Raw genomic sequence first — 24,840 nt, forward strand, 5'->3', positions numbered from 1 at the left:
CAGTCAAATTTCCATAGACATTTTATTTAATTTCATTACCTCCTATTACTACTATAACAAGTAAATTCTAACAATATAATTTTACAACACAAATTAAGACAGTTTAAAACTGTAGAACAAATTCTAATATGTAAACTTGCCAATTTTTAACTATTCATGAACTATGCAAATAGAAGTGTAACTCATCTGAACTTAATTTATGAAGTGCAAAATTTAAAAGTCTCCATTTTTACCAAAGCAACGATTGCCATCTCAACATGCTTCACCTCAGAGTGTATCCAGAGACTTCACGTGTGGAATGACAACCCTTCAGCTTCATTACTCGGGTGAGACCTTTCCTTTAATAGTACACTCTAATTTCATCTCAGGTAGTTCACTTTCTAACAAAGTCCCATAACCTAGACATACACCAGTTTCTGTGAGAGAGAGCGTATGTGCACACGTATCCATAAACTACTGCAAAATATATACCTGAAAGCAGGATTACACTAGAGTTTGCAGTGAGTACCTCCCTAACACTTCCTCTCCACTATTCCAAGCTTGGGATCCATGATTGCTCAACAAATTGTTTGGCTTTGTATGTTAACTCTCTTTTCAATCACCAGGTTCCAGATGCCACCACGATGCTGGCTAGGCTTCCCTGGATTGAAGACCCCACCAATGTGTCCTGGAGCTCAGCTTCCCCAGAGACACACCTTACTAGGGAAAGAGAGAGGCAGACTGGGAGTATGGACCGACCAGTCAACGCCCATGTTCAGCGGGGAAGCAATTACAGAAGCCAGACCCTCTACCTTCTGCAACCCTCAACGACCCTGGGTCCATGCTCCCAGAGGGCTAGAGAATGGGAAAGCTATCATGGGAGGGGGTGGGTTATGGGGATTGGGTGGTGGGAATTGTGTGGAGTTGTACCCCTCCTACCTTATGCTTTTGTTCACTAATCCTTTCTTAAATAAAAAATTAAAAAAAAAAAAAGTCTCCATTTTTTTCCCTATTGCCACCAGAGCTATCACTGGACTCAGTGCTAGCACTACAAATCCACCGCTCCAGCAGCCATTTTTTCCTTTTTTTTTCCCCCTAATATTATTTAGGACAGAAAGAAATTGAGAGAGGGCAGGGAGATAGAGAGAGGGAGGGGAAAAAAGACACCAACAGCCCTGCCTCACTACTTGTAAAGCTGACTCCCTGCAGAGGTTTGAACCTGGATCCTTGCATTTGGTAATAAGTGTGTTTAACCCATTTAAGCAGATGAGCCACAACCAAGCCCCTAAGGTCTCCAATTTTATATTCAAACCCATTACTGAATAAAGTAGTTTTATAGATATTCTAAGCTACTTAATTGCCTTACTTAACATATTCTATACTTTTCATGCAGAACACCAGAGAAGAATAGACAAATAGGCATAAGCTAGTTAAAAAAAAAAACACAACAACTGCAATTATAGTCAAATGAATTCACTAAGAATGGAAAGTAGAAGAAGCAGAGAACTATTTCATTTTTTGCATGATTTTTTAAAATCACTTTATTGGGGGAAATAATGATTTATAAAGCAGTTGTTATATGTGTGAAGTTTTTATCTCCCCATATAAGTATCTATCTGCAAACTACCCCCAGCACCACTGGTATTTTACTCTACCAGTGTGCACTGAATACTGAACACATTCATCCCTCTCAGAAATACAGCGCCCATACCCAGAAATCTTCCTTAGGATCTCTCACGGTGTTTTCACACCTAGAAAACATTTTCAGAGACTTACACTTTCGGATCTGAAAAGATACTGCAGTAGTGAGAGCACTATAGCTTTCTGAAAAACAATTCCTAAATTCTTAACTACAGTAAGTGTGTTTATGTAATATATATACAAACACACACACACACACACACACACATATGCTTGTATGTATTATGCTTGTCTTGGTTGTAGCCATATACAACAAACTGATGTCAAACATAATACGGTACTTTCAAATAAAAATGGAAATAATTTTTGAAACAAAAGAAATCTTTCATAAGCAGCTTTAAACTAACAGAAATAGATGTACAACCCTCAAAAATACTATCAAATATAACAAAATTGGTAAGCTAATTTTTAATTAAAAACTTGACATCAGAAATTACTAAATTATTTCAATTTGCTACAAACTAATACTTGGAAATGACCCATGATGTTTATGGTATTCATGCCAAGATACACAACCACATTCTAATCAAGTAAAAATATCAAAACAATGGATACAGAAGAGCATTCTACGAAATAATTGAGCCATACTTTCCAAGAAAATGTCATGGCCATCAAAGACAAAGAAAAACTAAGGAACCATATCATATCTTGGAGATTACAAAGGCATGGTACCTAAAGACTATGTTATCTTAGAATGACTCTCTGAACAAAACAAAGGGACATTAAAGATAAAAGTTGTAGTAGAACAACTAAAGTAGATATTTGATGACTTCAGGCTTAATGTATACTTAATGTCTAACTCAGTACCTAGAGGACTCTACTCAGTAAGCTGCTTATAAATTCCTCAAACATAGACTGAGTTTAAGAACGACAGCTCTCTGATGTATGACATTCTCACAGGAGTGAGGTGGTATCTCATTGTTGTCTTTATTTGCATTTCTCTGACAATCAGAGACTTGGAGCATTTTTTCATGTGTTTCTCAGCCTTTTGGATCTGTTCTGTAGTAAATATTCTATCCATGTTATACATCAGAAAAGGCAACAGCAGCAAATGCTGGAGAGGTTGTGGGGTCAAATGAACCCTCCTGCACTGCTGGTGGGAATGTCAATTGGTCCAGCCTCTGTGGAAAATAGTCTGGAGAACTCTCAGAAGGCTAGAAATGGACCTATCCTATGACCCTGCAATTCCTCTCCTGAGGATATATCCTAAGGAACCCAACACACCCATCCAAAAGGATCTGTGTATACATATGTTCTTGGCAGCACAATCTGTAATAGCCAAAACCTGGAAGCAACCCAAGTGTCCAACAACAGATGAGTGGCTGAGCAAGTTGTGGTATACATATACAATTGAATACTACTCAGCTATAAAAAATGGTGACTTCACCGTTTTCAGCCGATCTTGGATGGACCTTGAAAAATTCATGTTAAGTGAAATAAGTCAGAAACAGAAGGATGAATATGGGATGATCTCACTCTCAGGCAGAAGTTGAAAAACAAGATCAGAAACGAAAACACAAGTAGAACCTGAACTGAAGTTGGTGTATTACACCAAAGTAAAAGACTCTGGGGTGGGTGGGTGGAGAGAATACAGATTCAAGAAGGATGACAGAGGACCTAGTGGGGGCTGTATTGTTATATGGAAAACTGGAAAATGTTATGCATGTACAAACTATTGTATTTACTGTCAAGTGTAAAACATTTATTCCCCAATAAAGAAGTTAAAAAAAAAAAAAAAAAAAAGAACAACAGCTCTCAAGAGTCAAAAGTCCCTGGAGAAATTCTTAACTTTTCATATGGGAATGAAGAACAGCCTACTGAAGCACAGCAGCCATAAAGATACTGAGATGAGATCAAGAATGTTTATAGACTCGATAGCCGTTTACTCACATCCTACTATTTGTTCTGCTTCCTGCTTAAATTAGCCCAGTAGGAATTTGGAATTTTTGACATAATGTTAAACTTGCTAATAAAAGTCTCTGGTTCTAAAGGAGGCACTTCTCTGGTCACTTGATATGTGTCCAGGGAAGATACCTCTAGGGTCTTAGTCAGCCAAATAACTTATGTCTCTTTGAGTAATCTTTTGAGATCTTGTGTCATCTGCCCCAACAAAGTAACAAGAAGTCATCAGATTCAAATAAGGTCAGAAATTTTATTAACAATTTATCAATTCTATTTCTTGGATTTAATAGTTGTAGTAATAAAACATTAGTAGAGGAAGCAAAAATATGGAGATTCTTAAGTCTACATTCAATTTAAAAGAATTTAAAGAAAACAACAATGAAAAGGGCTGGGTGCTGGTACTCCCAATAAGGCACACACAAACTATTATTCATGAGGATCAATGTTCAAGTCCCTGGTCAAAACCTGTGTGGACAAAAGGAAGGGAAGAGCAAAAGGAAGAAAAAGAGGAAGAAATGCCCACCAAGAAAGTTGTCATACAGACACTAAGTCCTAGCAACAACCCTAGTGGCAAGAACAAAAATCAAAAAACAATACTGATATCAGAAAATAGATGAGACTTATCTGAGAGTCAGGATGTGGATACACAAGAGAACAAGAGGATAGTGACAGAAATGTTCTGTATTAAGACAGTGTTGCTAGACACATGACAAGATCTAAGTGCCAAATTCATTGGAAAAGGAACTCTGTTACACTGCTGGGGGGAATGCAAACTAGTGCAGCTCCTTGGGCAGACTATATGGACAGTCCTTAAACACATAAAAAATGGAATTAACTTAAGATCCAGAAATACCACTCTTAGGCATGTATTCAAAGGACACTGAAATGCTAATGCTAAGGGACATATGTAGCCCTGTGTTCATAGCTGCATTATTCACAACAGCCAAAAGGTGGAAGCAACCTAAGTAGTCATCATCGGATGACTGCTTAAAGAAGTTATGGGATATGTCTTCCATGAATTACGACTCTGTACTCAAAAAAGATGATATCATGTCCTTTGGGACAAAAAAGGATGGAACTGGAAGAAATTAGGTTTAGTGAAATAAGAAATTAAAGTTAACTCCCCATGATTTTAATCATATGTAGAATCTAGAGAAGATACACACAAATTCTCATAAACAAACAAACAAAAACAGAAGTAAGCAAACTGTTTCTAAGACTTATGAGAACTATGGTGAATAGATATCTTTGGGAGGTGGGATAGTAGCGACACAGAACTTTGGTGGTAGGTGTGGTATGGAACTATGCCCTGTAATCTTATATTCTTGCCACCCACTATTAATCATAACTAAAAGATGGGGGGAAATTCACTGAACTACATAAACTGTTAAAATTCTGTCATGTTATTTATGGTTGGCATGCACTAATACGACTGATAAAGTACTGCAAATGTAAATAATACCTTAAGAAACAGTGTCTAACATAAATCCCAGTTTGAGCACATTATAGTGGGGAGATATCAAAGAAGTATATATTTGCTCTTACCAGATTAACTAATTGTGTATGTACCACATCTTCTACCAAAACTGTTGTTTCATGAAGAGGCCTTCTCGCATCACCTAAAGAAAACCTGAAAAATACATAAATAAATATCAATATTAATGACTATAAAACCATGGCAAAATATAAGCAAACATTGTACTTATCTACTTAATTGAGCTATAAATCTACCACTCCTGGAAACCATTTTTCTCTTTTTCTTTCTATTTTATTGGATAGGATAGAAAGAATTTAAAAGGGAGGGGTAGAAAGGGAGAGAGAAAGATAGACACCTGCAGACCTGCTTCACCACTCCTGAGGCTTTCCCTGGCAGATGGGGAGCAGAGGCTCCAACCTGGGTCCTTGTACAGGGTAATACATCTGTTTCACCAGGTGCGCCATTGCCTGGCCCCTAAATAAAAATTTTAAAATAATAATGTAAAGATAATATTTTTTCTTATCTCTGCATTGCTCAGCTCTGGCTATCAATGGTGCTTGGGATGTTGTTTAGAACCTTTGGTGCCTTAGGCATGAAAGTTTTTTTTTTTTTTTGTATAGCCATTGTGGTAGATTTATAGTGTAGGCAAAGAGCCCCAGAATAAACCTGGTTGTTGAGAAAAACTTTTTAAATCTAAGTATAATTTATATACCATAAAATTCACACAATTAAAGTGTTCAACTAAGTGATTTTCAATCAATTTGGTAAAGTCAAAGACTCATCCTAGAAAAGCTCATCTATCATAATAAAGGCCTATATAAGATAGAAATGTGCATGGAAAAGCTAAAGAGAGTACTATAATGCCTATGCAAATATTTTGAGAATTCATTGGTATAATTTTCATCTATCCTACATTACAAAGTAAATACTACCATATTGAAACTCTAGTCAATAGTAACATAAACACAAACTTATGAAAAATATTTATTTGACAAAGAATAAAAGATAATGAAGGAAAAGTATACCAATCACTTGAATTTTTAAATCTGGAAAGAACCTGAAATAGTATTCAGTTCAATTCATCTTGTTTCAAAGAGAAGGAAATTAAAGGTCAAAAGTTAAATAACCACCACCAGGTTCCAAATCCAGTTAGAAGCAAAAGATCTTTCATTTCCTCCAGAACACATTCTGCAATACCATGCTAAATGTAAAAAAACTGTAACAAATTACAGAAATTAACCTTAAATGCCCATTCACAAAAGATTAGGATTTTAAATGCCCATTCATAAAAGATTAAGATTACCAAAACAATACAAAGGAAGTCTGGTTCAATAACTTTATATAACTATTTAATTTTTAAGGCTCTTAGAGATAAGTAATAAATTCTAGAAAGTTTAGTTCGTTAGGCTCTCAAAGCATTCAGTAACAGGACTTACCTTTTTTTTTTATGAAATTCAATAGAAAAAAAAGTAATGTTCTGTAACTGTAGATAAAGACACAGAATAATAAACAAATTTTACCCAAGTTTCCAAGCAAATTTCACAGACTTGAAATCAGAGATTTAAGAAAGTAAAGAGGGGCTAGGGAGACAGCAAAATGGTGATGCATAAACCTTTTTTGCTGAAGGCATCAAAGGTTCCTGGTTCAATCCCCAGCTCCACTATAAACGAGAGTTGAGTGGAGCAGTGCCCCTATACTGTCTTCACTCAAAAATTACAAAAGCCAGACATTCCAACTTCTGCACCCCCTATGACTCACGGTCCATACTCCCAGAGGGATAAAGAATAGGAAAGCTATCAGGGGCGGGAAGGGATACCGAGTTCTGGTGGTGGGAATTGTGTGGACCTGAACCCCTCTTATCCTAGGGGTTTTTTTAGTGTTTCTTTTTTATAAATAATTTTTTAAATGTGTTATAAGTTTCTAACCAATAAAGACTAGCCATTGTGTTAGCCTCTCCGCATCCACCCCCAAAACAGAAAGAAAGTAAAGAACTCTGACACTGGTAGCAATGAATGCCAGTGTTGCATATTACTTGATGGTCACTTAGAGATAAGGTTATTTTGTACTTCACAGAAATTTTTAAAATCAGCAAATGGAGTAACTAACCAGTATATGGGCCTGGGGAAATAGTATAATGATTATGCAAATAATTTTCATGCGTGAGGCTCTGAGTCTCAGGCTCAATACCCAGCACCACCATAAGCCAGAGTTAAGCAGTGCTTGGGTAAATTAATTAATTAAGTAAGTAAGTAAGTAAATGAAATGAAATGGAAAAAAGAAAAAGTCATTCTAGAGCTCCAGTGATGACGGAGAAAGAAAAAAGGAAATACAGAAAAAAATTAAATATATCTCTAAAACAATTCCTAAGACTCTAGGCTTCTGAAAATTTTACATTAAGATCACATTTCAGCTGAGTTCTGTGCCTAATCAGCATTGATCTTATTTTTTAAAAAATATTTTATTTGTTTATTTTGGATAGAGATAGAGAGAATGTGAGAGGAAAGGGGTCACAGAGAGAGAGACCTTTGCAGCACTGTTTCATTTATTTATTATTTATTCATTCATTTATTATTAGATAGAGGCAGAGAGGGAGAAAAACCGAGAGAGATACCTGCAGCCCTGCTCCACCACTTGTGAAGCTTTCCCTCTACAGGTGGGGACCAGGGACTTGAACCTGCCACCTTGAGCACTGCGATATGTGCACTTAACCAGGTGCGCCACTGCCTGGCCCCCCCTTGTTATTTATTGTTGTAGTTATTACTGTTGTCATCGCTGCTGGATAGGACAGAGAGAAATGGAGAGAGGAGGGGAAGACAGAGAGGGGGAGAGAAAGATAAGACACCTGCAGACCTGCTTCACCGCCTGTGAAGCGACTCCCCTGCAGGTGGGGAGCCGGGGACTCAAACCGGGATCCTTATGCCGGTCCTTGAGCTTTGTGCCACGTGCATTTAACCCTCTGCGCTACTGCCCCACTCCCCAGCATTGATCTTATTTTTATAATGATAAACAAATACAGCTTTCTCTATTTCAGACTGGACATGGGAGGGCGGGGCACAGAACTTTGGTTCTATATACCCTGTATGTTATGATCTTGTAAACTACTGTTAAGCACAAATAGGGGGAAAAATGGCTTGAGGGGGGGGAAATGTTTTCTATATCAATAAATGAAAGGGTGAAAAGAGTCATTCAAGTCAAAAATGCCAATAGTTGCTCTTCATTTCAAATAATTGAGTCTAAGAAATGAAATCCATTCTATTAAATCTAAAGAATTAATTATGACCTTTAAGATAGTATAGCTGGGAAAAATCCACTGCACTTTGTGTAGAAATTACAGGGGTTCTGCAACAAAGCTCAGAATTTATTCTGCTAATTAATGCAAATGTCAAGGATGTAGGGGTGGAGAGATGGGTTGGGATATGCAGTATTAGAGTGGAAGACATGCTAGAGTCAAAGTTTGATCTCCTGGCATTCTCACGTCCTCTCAATGTATGTTAGTAAATAAACAAATCTTTATTATTTCCCAATTACAGAAGTTGATATAAAAGCAAATTATGCTCTATTGCAGAGCTACCGAAATAATAAATATTAGGTAAGTCTTGTCATATTAAGTATGCAACAGTATGGTATCGTAACAAGATCAAAACTGGTATTTGAATATGTCAACTGACTATGGTATGTGATTATTATTATTATACTCAAAGTAAATTTTCATTGAAGCTTGAAGACACCACTACTATTCATGTAACATTCAAAGTGAAAACAGGTAAATCTCAGTTCTACAGCTTCTCTAAATAAGCCCAGGAATCCAAAATCTCTAATCTCCATAATTTCAACTTTGCAAAGAAGAATTAGAACTTCTTTTTTTTATTTAAAAATAAAAAATCACAGCGGTCAGGTGGTCTGAGCACACACGTTACAATGCGCAGACCAGTGTTCAAGTCCCTGGTCCCCACATGCAAATGGTGAGGCAGGACTTTAGAGTCTGTCTCTCTTTCTATCTCCCTTTCCTTTCAGTTTCTGGCTATCTGTCCAATAAATTAATAAAAAACATTTTTTAAATCATATATCATATGCAAGTGTCTCTTTAGTCATTACAGAATATTCTTTGGCAACTTTGACAGGCAAAGAAAAAAAATGTGATAACCTACTCTCTGGGGCAAGAGGTTTCCCAAGATGCAAACAAACGTAAACAATTTGCTCCCTGAACATAGGCAAGAGGCTAGATATTAGATATGCAATCAGAGTTGCTTCTTTTTTAGAAAGTTACCACCAACCAAGGAAAATATCCAAAAAACCATTTTAGTTGACTCTCAAATATATATATTTTTTACAGGCAGATTTTTTACAGGCAGAAACATGGACTTTTTCTTGATTTTAAAATAGTGGTCTTTCTTAGGTTTCATGGGTTCTCCAGTCATGAAATATCTTATTGGATCTGTCTCTTTGAAAAGCTCTAATAGTATACTGCAGATGTTCCTAGGTCTTTACAATTTTAACAAGTTCATAGAGAGTCCCTGTACATGAACCATTGAATATTGTTACAATATTGTTATAATACTTCAAATTAATTTTGCCTTAGTGTACTAGTCAATTCAATTCATCGATAAACTCAGCTCCTTTTTTTTTTTTTTTTTTTTTAGAAAGAAAGGCAGAATGCCACATGCAATGCAAAATTTGGATGTGTCTGGGGTCTTGGAAGCTTGATTACCCTATGTAACTCGGCTCCTTTCTACTCAGAGATGTGTGCTTAAAATTCCTAAAAGGATGGGAGTCCGGCGGTAGTGCAGTGGGTTAAGCACAGGTAGTGCAAAGGACTAGGACCGGCGTAAGGATCCCAGTTCGAGCCCCCAGCTCCCCACCTGCAGGAGAATCACTTCACAGGCGGTGAAGCAGGTCTGCAGGTGTCTATCTTTCTCTCCCCCTCTCTGTCTTCCCTTCCTGTCTCCATTTCTTTCTGTTGTATCCAACAACAACAATAATAACTACAACAATAAAACAATAAAGGCAACAAAAGGGAATAAATAAATAAATAAATATTAAAAAATATTTTAAAAAATTCTAAGAGGCCAGAGAGATACTCCAGTGGTTATGCAACCAACTTTCAAGGCTGAAGTTTAGTCTCTGACACTACCAGAAAACCAGAGTTAAACAATGCTCTGGTGAAGGAGAAAAAAAAATCCAAGTGAAGAAAGTTACAATTGTAAAAGGTCTATTTAAAAATAATAATAAAATTAATGAGAAGGTAGTATTTTCTATACACACAGGATTCAATATTACAACACACTATGGAAAGTCTGCATCCTTTACTACATTCCTAAATAGGTGTTACCTTTATTATGTTGTTCAAATAATATCCTACACTAATTCATCCTAGACCTAGGTATGGTAGTGGGAAGTAGGAGGTTGGTGAGGGTGAAAGATTACATAAGATTACAGACACTTTATATATGAGCTTTTCATATTTTTTTCTACGAAGCATAGGATCACCTTTCGAATGTGAACTATTTACACATACATCATTTTTTTTAAATCTTTATATAATTTTAGAAGGCCTTATTAACAAACAGGTATACCAATATACTATATAAGGTCAATACTCAGGGAGTCAGGCGGTAAAGCAGCTGGTTAAGCACACGTGGCGCAAAGCGCAAGGACTGGAGTAAGGATCCCGGTTAGAGCCCCCAGCTCCCCACAGGCAGTGAAGCAGTTCTGCAGGTGTCTATCTCTCTCTACCTGTCTCTGTCTCCCCCTCCTCTCTCCATTTCCCTCTGTCCTATTCAACAACAATAAAAACTACAACAATAAAACAAGGGCAACAAAAGGGAATAAATAAAAAATATTTTAAAATAATAATAATAATAATAATGTCAATACTCAAAGTGCTGACATGACAAAATGATTATCATCTTTTTTTTTCTTTATTGGGGGATGTTATACAGTAGACAGTAAATACAACAGTTTGTACATGCATAACATTTCTCAGTTTTCCACATAAAACAACCTCCACTAATTCCTCTGTCATCCCTTTCCAGGATCTATATCCGCCCCACCAGCCACAGAGTCTTTTAATTTGGTGCAATACACAAATTCCATACATAGATTCCTTATACATAGATATTTTAACTAAAAGTACTGAGTTTATAATGCCTCTTTGGGGGGGAAGGGTAGACAGTGGCACAGCCAGTTAATATATCTATTACCATAATGAAAGAACAGGGTTTGCCTCTTGCTCCCCACACACAGAGGGAATGTTTCATGAATAGTGAAGCAGATCTCCAGGTGTCTGTCTTTCTCTCTTCCTCTCTATCTCCCTGGCCCCTCTCAATTTCTCTCTGTCCTATCTTATAAAAATAGAAAGGCTGGGAGTCGGGCACTACTGCAGTGGGTTAAGCACACAAGGCGCAGCTTAAGGCCCAGCATAATGATCCTGGTTCAAGCCCCCGGCTCCCCACCTGCATGGGAGTTGCTTCACAGGTAGTGAGCAGGTCTGCAAGTATGTCTTTCTCTCCCTCTCTGTCTTCCTCTCCTCTTTCCATTTCTCTCTGTCCTATCTAACAATGACGACATCAATAACAACAACAATAACTATAACAATAAAAAACAAGGGCAACATAAGGGAAAGTAAATAAATAAATATAATTTTTTTAAAAAAAAAAAAAGGATTATAAAATAGAAAGGCTGCCAGGAGAGGTGGATTCATAGTACAGGCACCTAGCCATAGAAATAACCCTGATGGCAATTTTAAAATTTTTCTTGAGTTTTACCTACTGTGAGAAAAAAAAACAAAACTCAGTGGACTCTGAGAAGATAACGAATATATCACCATTAATTATGAAAACAAATTAAGAGACTTTTTTTTTTAAATACGCGATGTTTGGGGGGAAGAGAGAGAAGACACTGGAGAAATACATGCAGCACTGCTTCATCACTTTGGAGCCATCCCTTCTGCCACTGGGGACTGAGAATGGGCACTGTAATAGGTGAGCCAACCACTACCTGACACCCAGGCCATATTTTATCTAAAGGTTCAAAGGGAGATGTTCTTGTTTCTTCCTACCATTTTTGGTATCCAAAAAAATCTGGGCATTCAGAAGTTTCATTCCAATCTTTACCTTGTTACGACATGAACTTTTGTTTATATCTTTATCTGTGTTCAAACATCTATCTTGTAATACAGAATGAACTCATTCTAAATTAATTCCTTCTACAAACACCCCCCTTGATTTATCCTTCTAATCATTTCATTGAGGAAATGGTTCATCTACAGGGATGTTGTCTCAGGAGTAAAGTTCAACATCTCCCCATGATGTATATCAGTACACTTCCCCCTCCACCAAATAATCATATTCTCATCTCCAACATATGAAGCTTGATCAACAGTAACCTCTAACCTACAGCAAGAAAGTAGAAAGACCTAAAAAAAATAATAATAAAGTCAAACCTAGTCAAATAGTTTCTACTTATACCTAGATACCCTCTCGTCACCTACTTCCTATTACACTTTTCTCAATAACGCCAAGGCTAACCTTGTCAAAGTAAGGACTACAAAAGCTGGATAAGGGCAAGATACTGGCATACTATAATGATGGCTCTTTAGGTCACTACCAGATCACCCCATCACCTGGGAGCCCAGTCAGGGAATCCTAGGATTCCCCCACAGATAAGATGCACCTAGACCTCTAAGAGATCCTTCTCTCCACTGTTACTGGTCATCTCCATCAGGAACAACATAGTAGAACCCTTTGTGGACCCCTATAGGACCTTGCGTTACATGAGGATCAACAATGCTAAGGACAGCCTCATTCTCCAAAGGAAGGTTGGGCCAACATATTCTACCACTTGAGGAAGATGGGTCCTGAAATTAGTGCAGCCTAGAATGTTCCTAGCCATGACCACTTAGAATGCAAGCTCAGACCTACAGGAATGCAGAAGCTACACAAGCTGCAATGAATATGGTCCCCAGATCACATCGATGGGGTTTACAGTTAACAATATCTATATATTTTTTCCAGATATGGGAGCTACTCTCTTCCCTGACTCTGAAACCATCTCCCCAGACAATTCCTTTGGTACACCTGCAGGTTAGCTGTCAGGTTCAGGCAAAAAATAGTAAAGTCGGGAGTTGGGCATTAGCACAGTGGGTTAAGTGCACGTGACACAATACAAGAGGACTAGCTTGAGGATCCTGGTTCGAGCCCCTGGCTCCCCACCTACAGGGGTTGCTTCACAGGCAGTGAAGCAGGTCTGCAGGTGTCTTTCTCTCCCCCTCTCTGTCTTCCCCTCATCTTCCATTTCTCTCTGTGATATCCAACAATGATGACATCAATGGGAACAGCAATGATGACTACAATGGTAGAACAACAAGGGCAACAAAAGGGAAAATAAATAAATTAATTAATTAATTAATAGTAAAGTCATGGGCCCCTTGGCTTATACCTAAAATAGACCTACTAGTTTTCCCAAAATGAAGACCCCAAATCTCACCTGCAATATTCTTGCCTTTAGATCCCTGATTATTAAACAATTTGTTTTGCTTTATATCTTAATGCTTTTTTAGCCACCAAGTTGCAGATTCTACCATAAAGACAACCTGACTTCCCTAGGCAGATAACCTCAACAATATGTCCTGGAGCGCCACCTCTTCAGAGCCCAGCCCCACTATGGAAAGACAGAAACAGGCCAGGAGTATGGCTCGACCTGCCAATGCCCATGTTCAGCAGAGAAGCAATTACAGAAGACAGACCTTCCACTTTCTGCACCCCATAATGATCCTGGATCCATACTCCCAAAAGGATAAAGAATAGGAAAGTTTTCAAGAGGTGGGATGGGATACAGAGACCTGGTGGTAGGATTTGTACAGAACTGTACCCTTTTTATCCTATGGTCTTGTCAATATTTCCACTTTATAAAAAATTAAAAGAAAAAGAAAAGAAGAAGTAAAGTACTATGTGCTCATGAAAGAAAAAAAAGAATCCTAATTGTTGGGCATTAAGCCAGCTCCCCTGCATTGCTTGATGCTGTGGTCTATTTACATGATCATTGTTTTGCCTGAAAGATCCCCACCCATGCCTGCAGGGTACATTGATCCCACCAGCTTTCTCCTTCCCAGAGTGCCTTGTTTTCTCCACCTCCTTTCCTAGCCAATCCCGACTTGCCACTTGCGTTTTTACCCTATAAAGAAAGCCTGCTGCTGTTCCTGGTTTCGCTCTCTTTCTCTTCTGCATCCTGGCCTGGAGAAGACCTGGAGAAGGGCTGGCATGCGTAGCGGGAGGCAGCCATTTTGCTAGCTCCACGTGGCCTAAACCCACTGTGCTCACACCCGACTCTGCGGTGTGAATTGTATTAACACGCCACCACAAGTTCCTTGTCTCTCTCTCTCCAGCGAAGCTAGCCCAGCACCTAATGGTGATATGATCATTCATTCTAACATGCCAGTGGAATATTAAAATAAATGACCATTGTGATAAACTTTCTTCAAAATCAAGGTCACAGAAACAACAGGAAATTCATTTGGTTCCATGTCAATTTTTTCTTTCTTTTTTTTTAATGATCATTATTTATTTATTTATTGGATATTCACGAGTGAAGGGGAGAAAGAGAGGGAGAGAGAGACACACCTGCAGACCTGCTTCACTACTTGCAAAGCTTCTCCCCTGCAAGTGGGGACTAGGGGCTCAAACCCCATTTTTTGCAAATTGTAACATATTTACTTAACCAGGTGTACTACCACCACCTGACTCCCATGTCAATTTTTTTCCTTTGCCTAAAATTTCACACTGAAGCATAAAAGAAACCAAAGCAAACAAGCAAACAAAAGCCCCTTACTGTTTCTTTGTTTGTTTTGGGTTTTCATCTATCACTGAGACATTACTGTTTCCTGCTTCCTTTTTATCAGATACATAGAGGGAGAGCATGCACTCAAGGTTCCCTCAGTATGGTGGGGGATGAAGTCAAACCAACCTACCTTCCTCCCTTCCACTGTTCTTCTCTCACTCCCCTCTCCCTTCTTTCCTTCCCCTCCCATCCTCCTTTCCTTGCTCCTTCCTTTCCTTCCTTCCTTCCTTCCCTGTTTTATTCCTCCCTTCCTTCCTTCCTGTCAAATGTGGTAACAAGGACTGAACCCAGAGACTGACACAATACAATATTGCTATTGGGCTCCCTGACTCAATTATTCATTTCTTATACATTTTTTTTCTTTTCTTTTTAAGAGAGGGGAAGAGTAGATACAGAAAGATGGAGAGGAAGAGGGAGAGAACAAACCCACTATATATGGAGCTTCCCCACTGTCAGCCATGGTGTCCCCATGAGATGTTGGGGAGTTAAACTGATGACTTCAACTAAGCAAAACAAGTGCTCTAATGTGTAAGTCATACCTCATCCAAGAAGCTAAACTTTCCTTAAGGGAAATATACCTACATGCCCAAGAGCTCATTGTTATAGTAGTCATTACTACATAGACTATAATGATTTAAAAAGTGAAAGCATTCTTATAAATAAAGCAAAAGACACATAAAAGCTACCACAGTCGTTCAACTGCATTATTTATTCTTTTAAGTTTATACAGCAACACTGGAGTTGGCACAATAACAGGGAGAATATCTAACTCCTTTTTTATATATTTATTTATTTATTCCGTTTTGTTGTCCTTGTTGTTTTATTGTTGTAGTTATTATTGATGTCATTGCTATTGGACAGGACAGAGAGAAATGGAGAGAGGAGAAGACAGAGAGGGGGAGAGAAAGACACCTGCAGGCCTGCTTCATCACCTGTGAACCAACTCCCCTGCAGTTGGCCAGGGGGCTCGAACTGGGATCCTTAAGCCAGTCCTTGCACTTTGCGCCACCTGCACTTAACCCGCTGCACTACCACCTGACTCCTGAACATCTAACTTCTAAGTAGAAACCTTGAGTGAAATCCTTGACGACCTCTATAATGACGTGATGTTCTGCTTCGCCACCTCTCTCTCTCCTTGTCTGTCTCTCATTAATGAATATTTTGAAAAGAGTACACATCAATCCTTTATTCATATGATTTTCATATAGTGGAGAAGTGTTTCAAAATTATTCAGAAGAACTCAAATTAGAAGCTATCACTCTTTATCATCCTTCTGTATTTTTACAGCAAATCTCTGATGCTGAAACTATCAACAGTGTTAAAAGTGAGAGTACATTTGAGTTTCTTTATATTTGCATAGAGGAAGATTCTGGCTCTTGGCCATATTTAGCTGTTACAAATTCACACTGATAGTTTTTCATTCTTAGGCCTTTAATTTATACAAGCACCTTGTCTGGAAATTTTTTAGACTGTTTTTAAAATGCTATTTTAAATAATGTACAGAATTAAAACAGGGTGGCAGGTTCAAACCCAATCCATTTACCACAGCTCCAAGATATAAATATCTATATCACATTAAAGTAAGAAATATTTCTATATTTAGTGTAGGGAAAATTTATAAGAGTCCCATTGGCAGTAAAGTAGTGAAAACATACTAGGTAAAAATTTAGAGACAGAAATTATATTTATATTTAAAGAAGAAATTAAGATATATATATATATATATATATATAATTATTCAAATAAATTGGTTCTTTTTGTTCTTGTTGACCCTATTCTAAGTCTCAATGTCACAAATACATCTATTTTCATCACTGGCCCATCCATTCTGGTGACAAACACCAGGCAAGTCTCGATGAACATCTCCCACTCCTCAAAAAGAAATGGTTATTGCCATGAAGATTTGTGGGTTAAGTTAGTATTTACAATGGGAAAGCACCCTGCTCTTAGCAGTTGAAAGGTTAACACTGTAAAAATGCTGAGATTCTCAAATACTCCTTTTAGCTATCATGAATAGAGTAACACTTTCAGTAGTGTCAAAGATACATTTTCTTTCTTATTCGCCTGTCCTGATTTCAGCAATATATATGATGACATATGTACACAGGCCTTCATTAAATTCTTGGAGGCCTAAGCAACACCTGAATCAGTCTCATTATGGCTCAAGTATTATTTCTCATTTTTAATAGAGATTTTACTGATGGAACTACAAAAGACAGTGTGCCCAAGACATTCTTCAATAAAGATAGAAAAATTACTGGCTCTAATATAGTCCAAAAGGAGTAAATATCTTCCCTATTTTTAAACATATCAGTACAAGAAAGTCCAAAGTTAAACTGTTTATATTAAAGTCTCCATTTCCAGCTTATTTTTCCATTCATTAAAAAATATTTTGAAGAAGGAAATCCACAAAGATTCTTCACAAAATTTTCAAAAAGATACAAACAGATCTCCTAAAATAGGAGATCTCTTTCTGAATTCTGATTTGTGCATTTTATGTCATCTAGGAGCCCAAATTTAAATTTCAGGCTGCTTATCAGCACAGTAAAGAAAACCTTTAACTCGCACAAGTGTGTAAGAAGTAAATATCGACTGAAAGAGAAGCAGACTGATTTACAGGGTGGCCCATTTAAAACAGTTCCCATTTAATAATGTGGCTGTGTACAGGGGCCGCCTTTAAATGGGCCACCCTGTATGAAGCTTAAGTCCAAGATAAAAAATGTCCTCCCTTGAGAATTTTTAAAAACCAAAAACGCTGTAGATTTAGTGGTTATTTTTAAGGTTTTATTTAGATGGTTTCTTTGGACTCCTTTAGAACTGAAAAAAGATGGACACACATTTTAAAAATGAAATGTTACAACCACACATCTATAATGAGAACCAGTGCCAGTGGATATTTTTAAAGCAAATTAAATTGGTCAACTTTTTTTTTTAACTTAGGCAAACAGCTGCTACACATGGTACACAGTAACTAGTTTTCAGCAAAAGTTCAGAAGGAATTTCCTAATGAAGATTTATAGGATGTTCTGGGATTGATAATTAAAGGTTCCTCCAGAAAGATATGAATGACAGCAAATAGTGAAACCAGGGTTCAGGGCAGTGAGCATACCTGTCCTCTAAGGATAGGGCCTAAGAATTAGAAGAAGATACACCCATTTAGCCCAAAGCAAAATTCAAATGAAAAGACATGGTGCACGGCTTTATTATATATAATTTCTCTACTGAATTCAAAGTGTTCTTAAGTTATCTTTTTATTTCAAATGTCTGGAAGCCTATATAAATTGTGTAGTTTCTTAAATATTTTTTATTATAGCAATGATGCATTCTAATACTGTAGGTGGTTTAATAATACAGGTCCACACCTTTTCAAATGAGGGCTACCACATCGTGTCCATGACCAAAGTACCAACACTGCTACACCACAGTCCAGGACCCTTTGGTCTCATCTCTACCCCACTTTGGTAACTTTAGTTCTATAGTCAGAATCTAGAGCTTCTTTTGTTTTGGTTCATCGTCTTCTTTGCTTTGTATTTATATTTCATATTTGTAATATGTAGTCCTCTAGTATTTGTCTTTCTCATTTTTTATCCTACTTTTTCTTTTTTTGAATGTATTTTATTTATTTTATATTAATGAGAGATTCAGAGAGAAAGAGCACTGCTCAGCTCTGGCTTATGGTGGTGCTTGGTATTGAACCTGGGACCTCAGAACCTCAGGCATTAGTCTTTTGCATAACCAAATTGTTGTCTCCACAATCGATATTTGTCTTTCTCCTTCTAACTTATTTTAGCTAAATTCCCTCTAGTTCTATCCACATTGTTATAAATGGCTTGATTTCAACTTTTTCATAGCTGAGTAGTAGTCCATTTTGTGTGTGTGTGTGTGTGTGTGTGTGTGTGTGTGTGTGTGTGCATTTGCATGCTGTCTTCTTGATCCAATTATCTATCATTAGATGGTTATTTCCATATAATGGCTATTATGACTAGTGCAGCAATAAACATAGGAGCGAACATATATTTTCAAATTAGTTTTGGTTCTTTCAATTCACTTTATTGGGGAAAGAATGATTTATAGAGCGGTTGTGATACAATGGTTAGGGAAGTCATGTTGTAATGCCTATATTTTCTTCTATATGTTTTATGATTTCAGGCCCTTGATCAATTTTGATTTTATTACTTTCTTGTGTGTGATAACACTTTAAGATCTTTTTAACATAGACTTTTTAATATATATATGGTTTGGATTTAGTTTTTTCTCTTCGTTTTCTTTCTTTCTTTTTTTTTTTTTTTCCTGCCTCCAGGGTTATTGCTGGGGCTCAGTGCCTACACTATGAATCCACTGCTCCTGGAGGCCATCTTTATTCCATTGATGTTGCTGCTGGATAGAACAGAGAGAAACTGAGAGGAGGGGAAGACAGAGAGGGGGAGAGAAAGACACCTTCAAACCTGCTTCACTGCTGGGGGCTCAAACCGAGATCCTTGTGCTGGTTCTTGCGCTTTGCACTATGTGCACATAACCTGGTGGGCTACCGCACAGCCCCCAAATATATAATTTTAAGCCATTCCCACAGCATGGATTGTTGAGTTGGGGTTGGAGGGTAGGGTTATACCAAGGACACACTCTTTTCTAGCTGAACTTCCCACCCCCCACCCTGAGGGTTCAGGTCACTCTGAGCCATGGGGGCTGAGGCCTGAGGTTAGTAGGTGCCCAGGGCAAGGTCTGGGAAGCCTGAGAGATAATCATCTTCCACTTGACCCTCTGGGCATGAGCTGCTGGGCTGGGGCTGCTGGTGAAGCAGGCATAGACACAGAGCCTCTGTGTTGCAGATCACTTACATCCCCAGTCATATCTGTTCTGCTGGACCTGCCCCTTCTCCTCCAGTAAGGCCAGCCAGATGCCTTCTGCGCCCAGGAAGGCCTCCAGCCTGCCCGCCACCTACAGGGTGTGGGCCTCCTTGCTCCTTGCACGAGTGTTAGTGGAAGAAGCCGCCCTACTCCCACAGGTAGACCTGCAGGCTCCAGTGGGTGTTGCTGGTCGCCAGGCTGCAGCTGTCATTGATGGCCAGCAACGCCACCTTCTTGTCCGGGAGCCCCTGGGCTCCATGAAGGCAACCACTTCTGCCTGGTCCCTGGCACATTTGAACTCTGTGACCTCGGGGCTACAACTTAAACAGCCGGGAATGTGGCTGTTGGCCAAGTACTCGAAGGCAAAGCACATGACATGGTCCAACATGGTCCTTGAGCCAGCTAGGCAGGCGGAGCAGGAAGCTGACCCACTGGCGCAGAACGGCTGTCCATGTAGCTTAGGACCACGGAGTCCATGTTTCCAGGGTTGAAGGAGGCAGAGACAACGGACTGTTGCAGAGCCATGCCCTGGGGGACTCTGCCCAGGGGAGAAGTCGGGGATAAGCCCATTCACACTACTATATCCAAAGCAGAACTGGCCCTGCCGGCGTCTGCGAGAGCTCAGAGACAGTACCTGGCAGAGGGCTCAGGACACCAGCTCTGTTCTGCCTGCTGAGAGTCAGAACTGGGAAAACTCTGGAGACTTTCCATGCCGAAGCCAAAGCTCACATGTCTGTCTCCTCTTCAGAGGCAGGGGTTGGCTAAAGCAATGACTAAGGTTTTACAGAGTCCCGGAACGTTCGCCACACCCGGGTACTGCCAATTATTGCAAGTAGCAGGAAAACCTGTGGCCACAAGCCAGCTGGACCAGGGCCTGGGGCTAAGACACCCATCAATGGAATTTGAAAGAAAAGAAAAACCTGTGGCCAGACTCTGAACGGAGCAGTAACCTGATGGCAGAGTTGGCTTAGCACTCTAGAGCTCCACAAGTCCAAAAACCATGGAATAAGATGCAGCAATTTTTTTTTTTTTTTTTTGTCCCCAGGGTTATCACTGGGGTGGTGCCTGCTCTATGAATCCACTGCTCCTGGAGGCTATTTTTTCCCTTTGGTCGCCCTTGTTTCTCGCTGTTGTTATTAATATTGTTGTTGTCATTTCTGTTGTTGTTGAGTAGGACAGAGAAATCGAGAGAGGAGGGGAAGACAGAGGGAGATAGAGAGATAGACACCAGCAGACCTGATTTACCACCTGTGAAGTGACCCCGCTGCAGGTGGGGAGCCAGGGGCTTGAACTGGGATCCTTATGCCAGTCCTTGCGCTTTGCGCCATGTGTGCTTAGCCCACTGCGCTACCGCCAGGCCCCCAGATGCAACAATTCTTATTGCAAATGGTTTAAACACATATAATAAATAGTATGGTGACCTTTTAAAAGCCAAGTTATAACCACATTGTGTGTAACGTACCACCAAATATAATTTAAACCTCCTCCTCCATCCCCCAAAAAATCCATGCTGAGAAATAAAAAAGATGTATTTCAGAAAATTTTTAAAGAATATATTGCAGCATGACTAATTACAGACACTATGTTGTTCAACAATTCTCTGATAATGGGATTAAGTTGTTCAAGGGGCTCTAGAAATGTATCAACAAATATAGCTTTTTAAACATCTAAATCAACTATAACTTTAGGCAAGACAAATACAGACCATTTGGCCCATTAAATACCTAAAATACAAAGAGGTTCAGATACCACTAAAAGTGCTCAAAGCATAGTCAAGTATATTAATATAGATACTAACCATTAGATTATCATAGAAAACAAACTCCCCCACTAATCTGATTATAATAATAATTAATCATTGATATTCTAAGCTCTTTCTAAGGCTACAAGAAACTCTATGCATTCTCTTTTAGAGGCGCATTTCTCCTAGTCTTCTTCTAAGGGTTATGCCCATACTTCCTGATATGTCTTCTCTATAATTCCTTACCACCATACCACCTCTGTTGACTTCAACCAAATCGCTACAGGTGCTGCCACCCCATGTTATGCAGCTAATGCATTCTTACAGTAAACTGTAACCAGATACTGAGCCTGAGAAGTCAACCTTGAAACTCTTTAAATCTACTGAGATCTTTCCTAACACATGGAGCTACCTACATCCACATTAGATGGCATGTGATTTGACTAAGTAACAGATACCAGATATGAGCTAGGGTTTAGGGTACTGGGTACAGGTGTACATGTATACATAAGCACTGGGAAATTATATGACTCAGTTAAAGTGCTCAATAATAATTGTAGTGTCTAAAGAAGACATCATAAATTCTCTAATTGATTGGACTTGGACCAAATTAGCTGGATAGCCTAGCAGAAAGGCACAAAGAAGGCAGATTCCAAAAACCTAGGTTTAACTAATAATACTCACTGCTTAAACAAATGGAAGAAAGTCTAAGGTCATCATATAAAGAGAGAACTACAAAAGTTAGATAAGGGCAAGAAACTGGCCCACTTAATAATGGTCATTTTGGTCAATATCACACCACTTCATCATCTGGGGCCATAGTTAGGGAATCCTTGGACTCCCATACAAATACAATGGGCCTAGACTTCTAATAGGTTCCTCTCTCCACCACCACTGGTCACTTCCAACAGGAACAAGGGACCTCCCAGGACCTTGCCCCTCACCATAAAGCAGCAATAGTAGGGATATCCCTAGTCTCTGAAAGGAGGCTGGGGTATCCTGCCCTGCCACTAGAGGAAGACTGATCCTGAAATAAGTGCAGCCTGCAACGTTCCCAGCTGTGACCATGAGCTGGGAGCTTAGACCAATAGGGAAGCAGAGGGTTCTGGTGCTAAATATATATATACGTAAATATATATGGGCACTAAATATATACATACATATACATTTATATAGGCACTGGGTCAGGTGAATCGAGTTAAATAGTTTATTTTAGTCACAGAATTTTTTTTTCAAGAATGGGAGCTACTCATTCCCGTAATCCAACTTTCTTGCCCTTTTCTCTACACTGACACCATCCTCTCAGACAATAATATTCTTATCCAACTTCAGGCTAGCTATCAAAATCAAGCAAAACTACCATAGTTGTGTGCCCCCAGGAGCATGCCTAGAATGGACTTCCTAGCTTTCTTCTACCCTAAGATCCATAAATGTGAACAGATAGTTGTAGAGAAGATGGTTGGCCCATGTCTACAACCTTAGGGGGATTGTAGTGGATTGCAGTGGGGAGAATGAAGATTCAGAAGTCTGGTGGTGGGAATGGTGTAGATCCAAATCCCTGTCAACATGTAATTCTATAATATAAAAATAAATAAATAAATAAAATTTAAAAAATAATTACAACTGACCCCCACAAAAAACACTATTGTAAGTATCCAAATCAACCAAGCAAATCTTCCATTTGGTTGGGGGGGCGGTTTCAAAATGAAGATATTAAGATAGAATGCAGAATGACAATGGAGAAACAAAAAGAAGTCATGAAAGTGGCAGTGTTTACAATAGAGTAATGATGGCTAGAAAGATAGCTCCACGTGTCAGATACCTGTTTATGGGCAACTGTAATAAATCTGAGTTGTGTTTAATTTTACCACAAGACCATTCCTTCTGTAGCTTAGAAAAGGATCCTTTCACCCCTTTGCTCAAAATACCCTATAACTGTGCTCTTCCTACAGTCCTTTGGTTTCCACGGTTTCCTTATTAATTTCTTCCAAGTCTAGCTGGATAGCAGAGTTAATGATTATGGTGTTGAGTGAGTAGATTTAGTGATTATTAAATACCTGTTAACTTCTAAGAACAGGTCATCTTACTGAGACCTCCAACAATCTTTTTTTATTATTATTATTTTCCTTATTGGGGGGCCAACAATCTTATATATTACTTATGTTTACTTTATGGATGAGAAAATTACAAGGTTGAGTAACTGTCCAAGGTCACACAGTTAGTGATGGAATTGAAAGCTGAGCCTAGATTTGACTCTCAAACTCAAATGTTCTTGCCACTCCAGTCTAGTCTGCATTCTGGCCTGTCATGACCAAGTCTTACCAGCTATGTTGTATTTGTTTTTTCTCTTAGTGGATGAATGTTCGTCTGACTACACAATTGTGCTTCCTGTGACTGGGACCATCGTGCTTGATCTGTGTGCTGTGGGTTTATAATAATAAGCAGTGTGAGCCCTTGGTTTGGTTAGGGTGCTGTGTATGTATGTGTGCTCATGCGTGTGTTTAAAATATGCATGCATTACGGAGCACAACACCTAACCACACTCCGTAAGGCCTGGCTTCTTTGCCCTTATCTACCACATTCTTTCTACCCTTTCTAAGCAGCCTTCACACACTTACCCAAACATGTTTCCACATAAAGAATTGTAATATTTTCTTTTTAATTTTTTTGTATCTGAAACCAGTGTTTATTAATTTCTTCACACATCACACAGTTCCCTAGACATTTGCTAGATGAGTGATGGAAGGAAGACTAGCGTGGGGAGTGGCAGTGGGAGGGTCAGCTGGCCTTCTCCTGGAAGGCTCGGCAGCAGCACACACATTGCTGGTAGATGGTCTCAAACTTGGAGTCATTGCCATAATAGGGATCCTCGATGATTAGCTGCTTCTGTGGGTTATAGCTCCCCAGCAGTTCAATTTTAGCTTTGCAGTTTTTAACTTGATTACCTTTTCTATTCAGATCTCTCAGATTGCTTTCATCCATACATAGTATGTAGTCAAATGAGGCAAAGTCTTCTTTGGCAATCTGCTGGGCCACGTGGCCCATGGGCACACCATTCTTCTTCATGCAGCTCTGCCCTCGGTAGTCAGGAGGGTTTCCTACCTCATAGGTGTATGTTGCTGCACTGTCTATCCTCCAATTATCTGAAACATTCTGATCAGTGACAAGCTTTCTGAAAACTGCTTCAGCGATGGGTGATCAGCAGATGTTACTTGGGAACCTGCTCCGCCATCTTCCTTGGCCTGCCAGCTCCACAAGGCGCAGGCGCACTCTCTTTTTAATTTTTTAATCTTTATTTATTTTTTGAATAGAGACAGCCAGAAACTGAGAGGAAGGAAGGAAGAGGTAGAGAAGGAGAGAGA

The 24,840-nt window shown here is 38.9% G+C and overlaps 2 protein-coding genes across 5 annotated transcripts in view; both read right to left on the reverse strand.

Annotated features, from left to right (window-relative positions):
• The window catches only part of SUPT3H (SPT3 homolog, SAGA and STAGA complex component), a 442,460-nt gene that overhangs the window by 270,559 nt on the left and 147,061 nt on the right, over positions 1–24,840 (reverse strand). For all 4 annotated transcript variants that reach the window (XM_060189910.1, XM_060189913.1, XM_060189912.1 and 1 more), the window contains exon 3: positions 5,128–5,212. In XM_060189910.1, coding sequence (XP_060045893.1) covers positions 5,128–5,212 — 85 coding nt within the window. The remainder of the gene's footprint in view (positions 1–5,127; positions 5,213–24,840) is intronic.
• On the reverse strand, positions 24,188–24,727 carry LOC132538294 (low molecular weight phosphotyrosine protein phosphatase-like). The gene has a single exon (XM_060190905.1). It carries the CDS (start codon positions 24,542–24,544, stop codon positions 24,257–24,259), a length of 288 nt encoding a protein of 95 aa, XP_060046888.1. The 5' UTR covers positions 24,545–24,727; the 3' UTR covers positions 24,188–24,256.

This window comes from Erinaceus europaeus, chromosome 4 (assembly GCF_950295315.1).
Source record: "Erinaceus europaeus chromosome 4, mEriEur2.1, whole genome shotgun sequence".
NCBI lineage: Eukaryota > Metazoa > Chordata > Mammalia > Eulipotyphla > Erinaceidae > Erinaceus > Erinaceus europaeus.

What these genes read in the sequence shown, in the direction of transcription:
- LOC132538294 (XM_060190905.1), bottom strand. Translation starts at nt 24,544, where the DNA reads ATGAAGAAGAATGGTGTGCCCATGGGCCACGTGGCCCAGCAGATTGCC.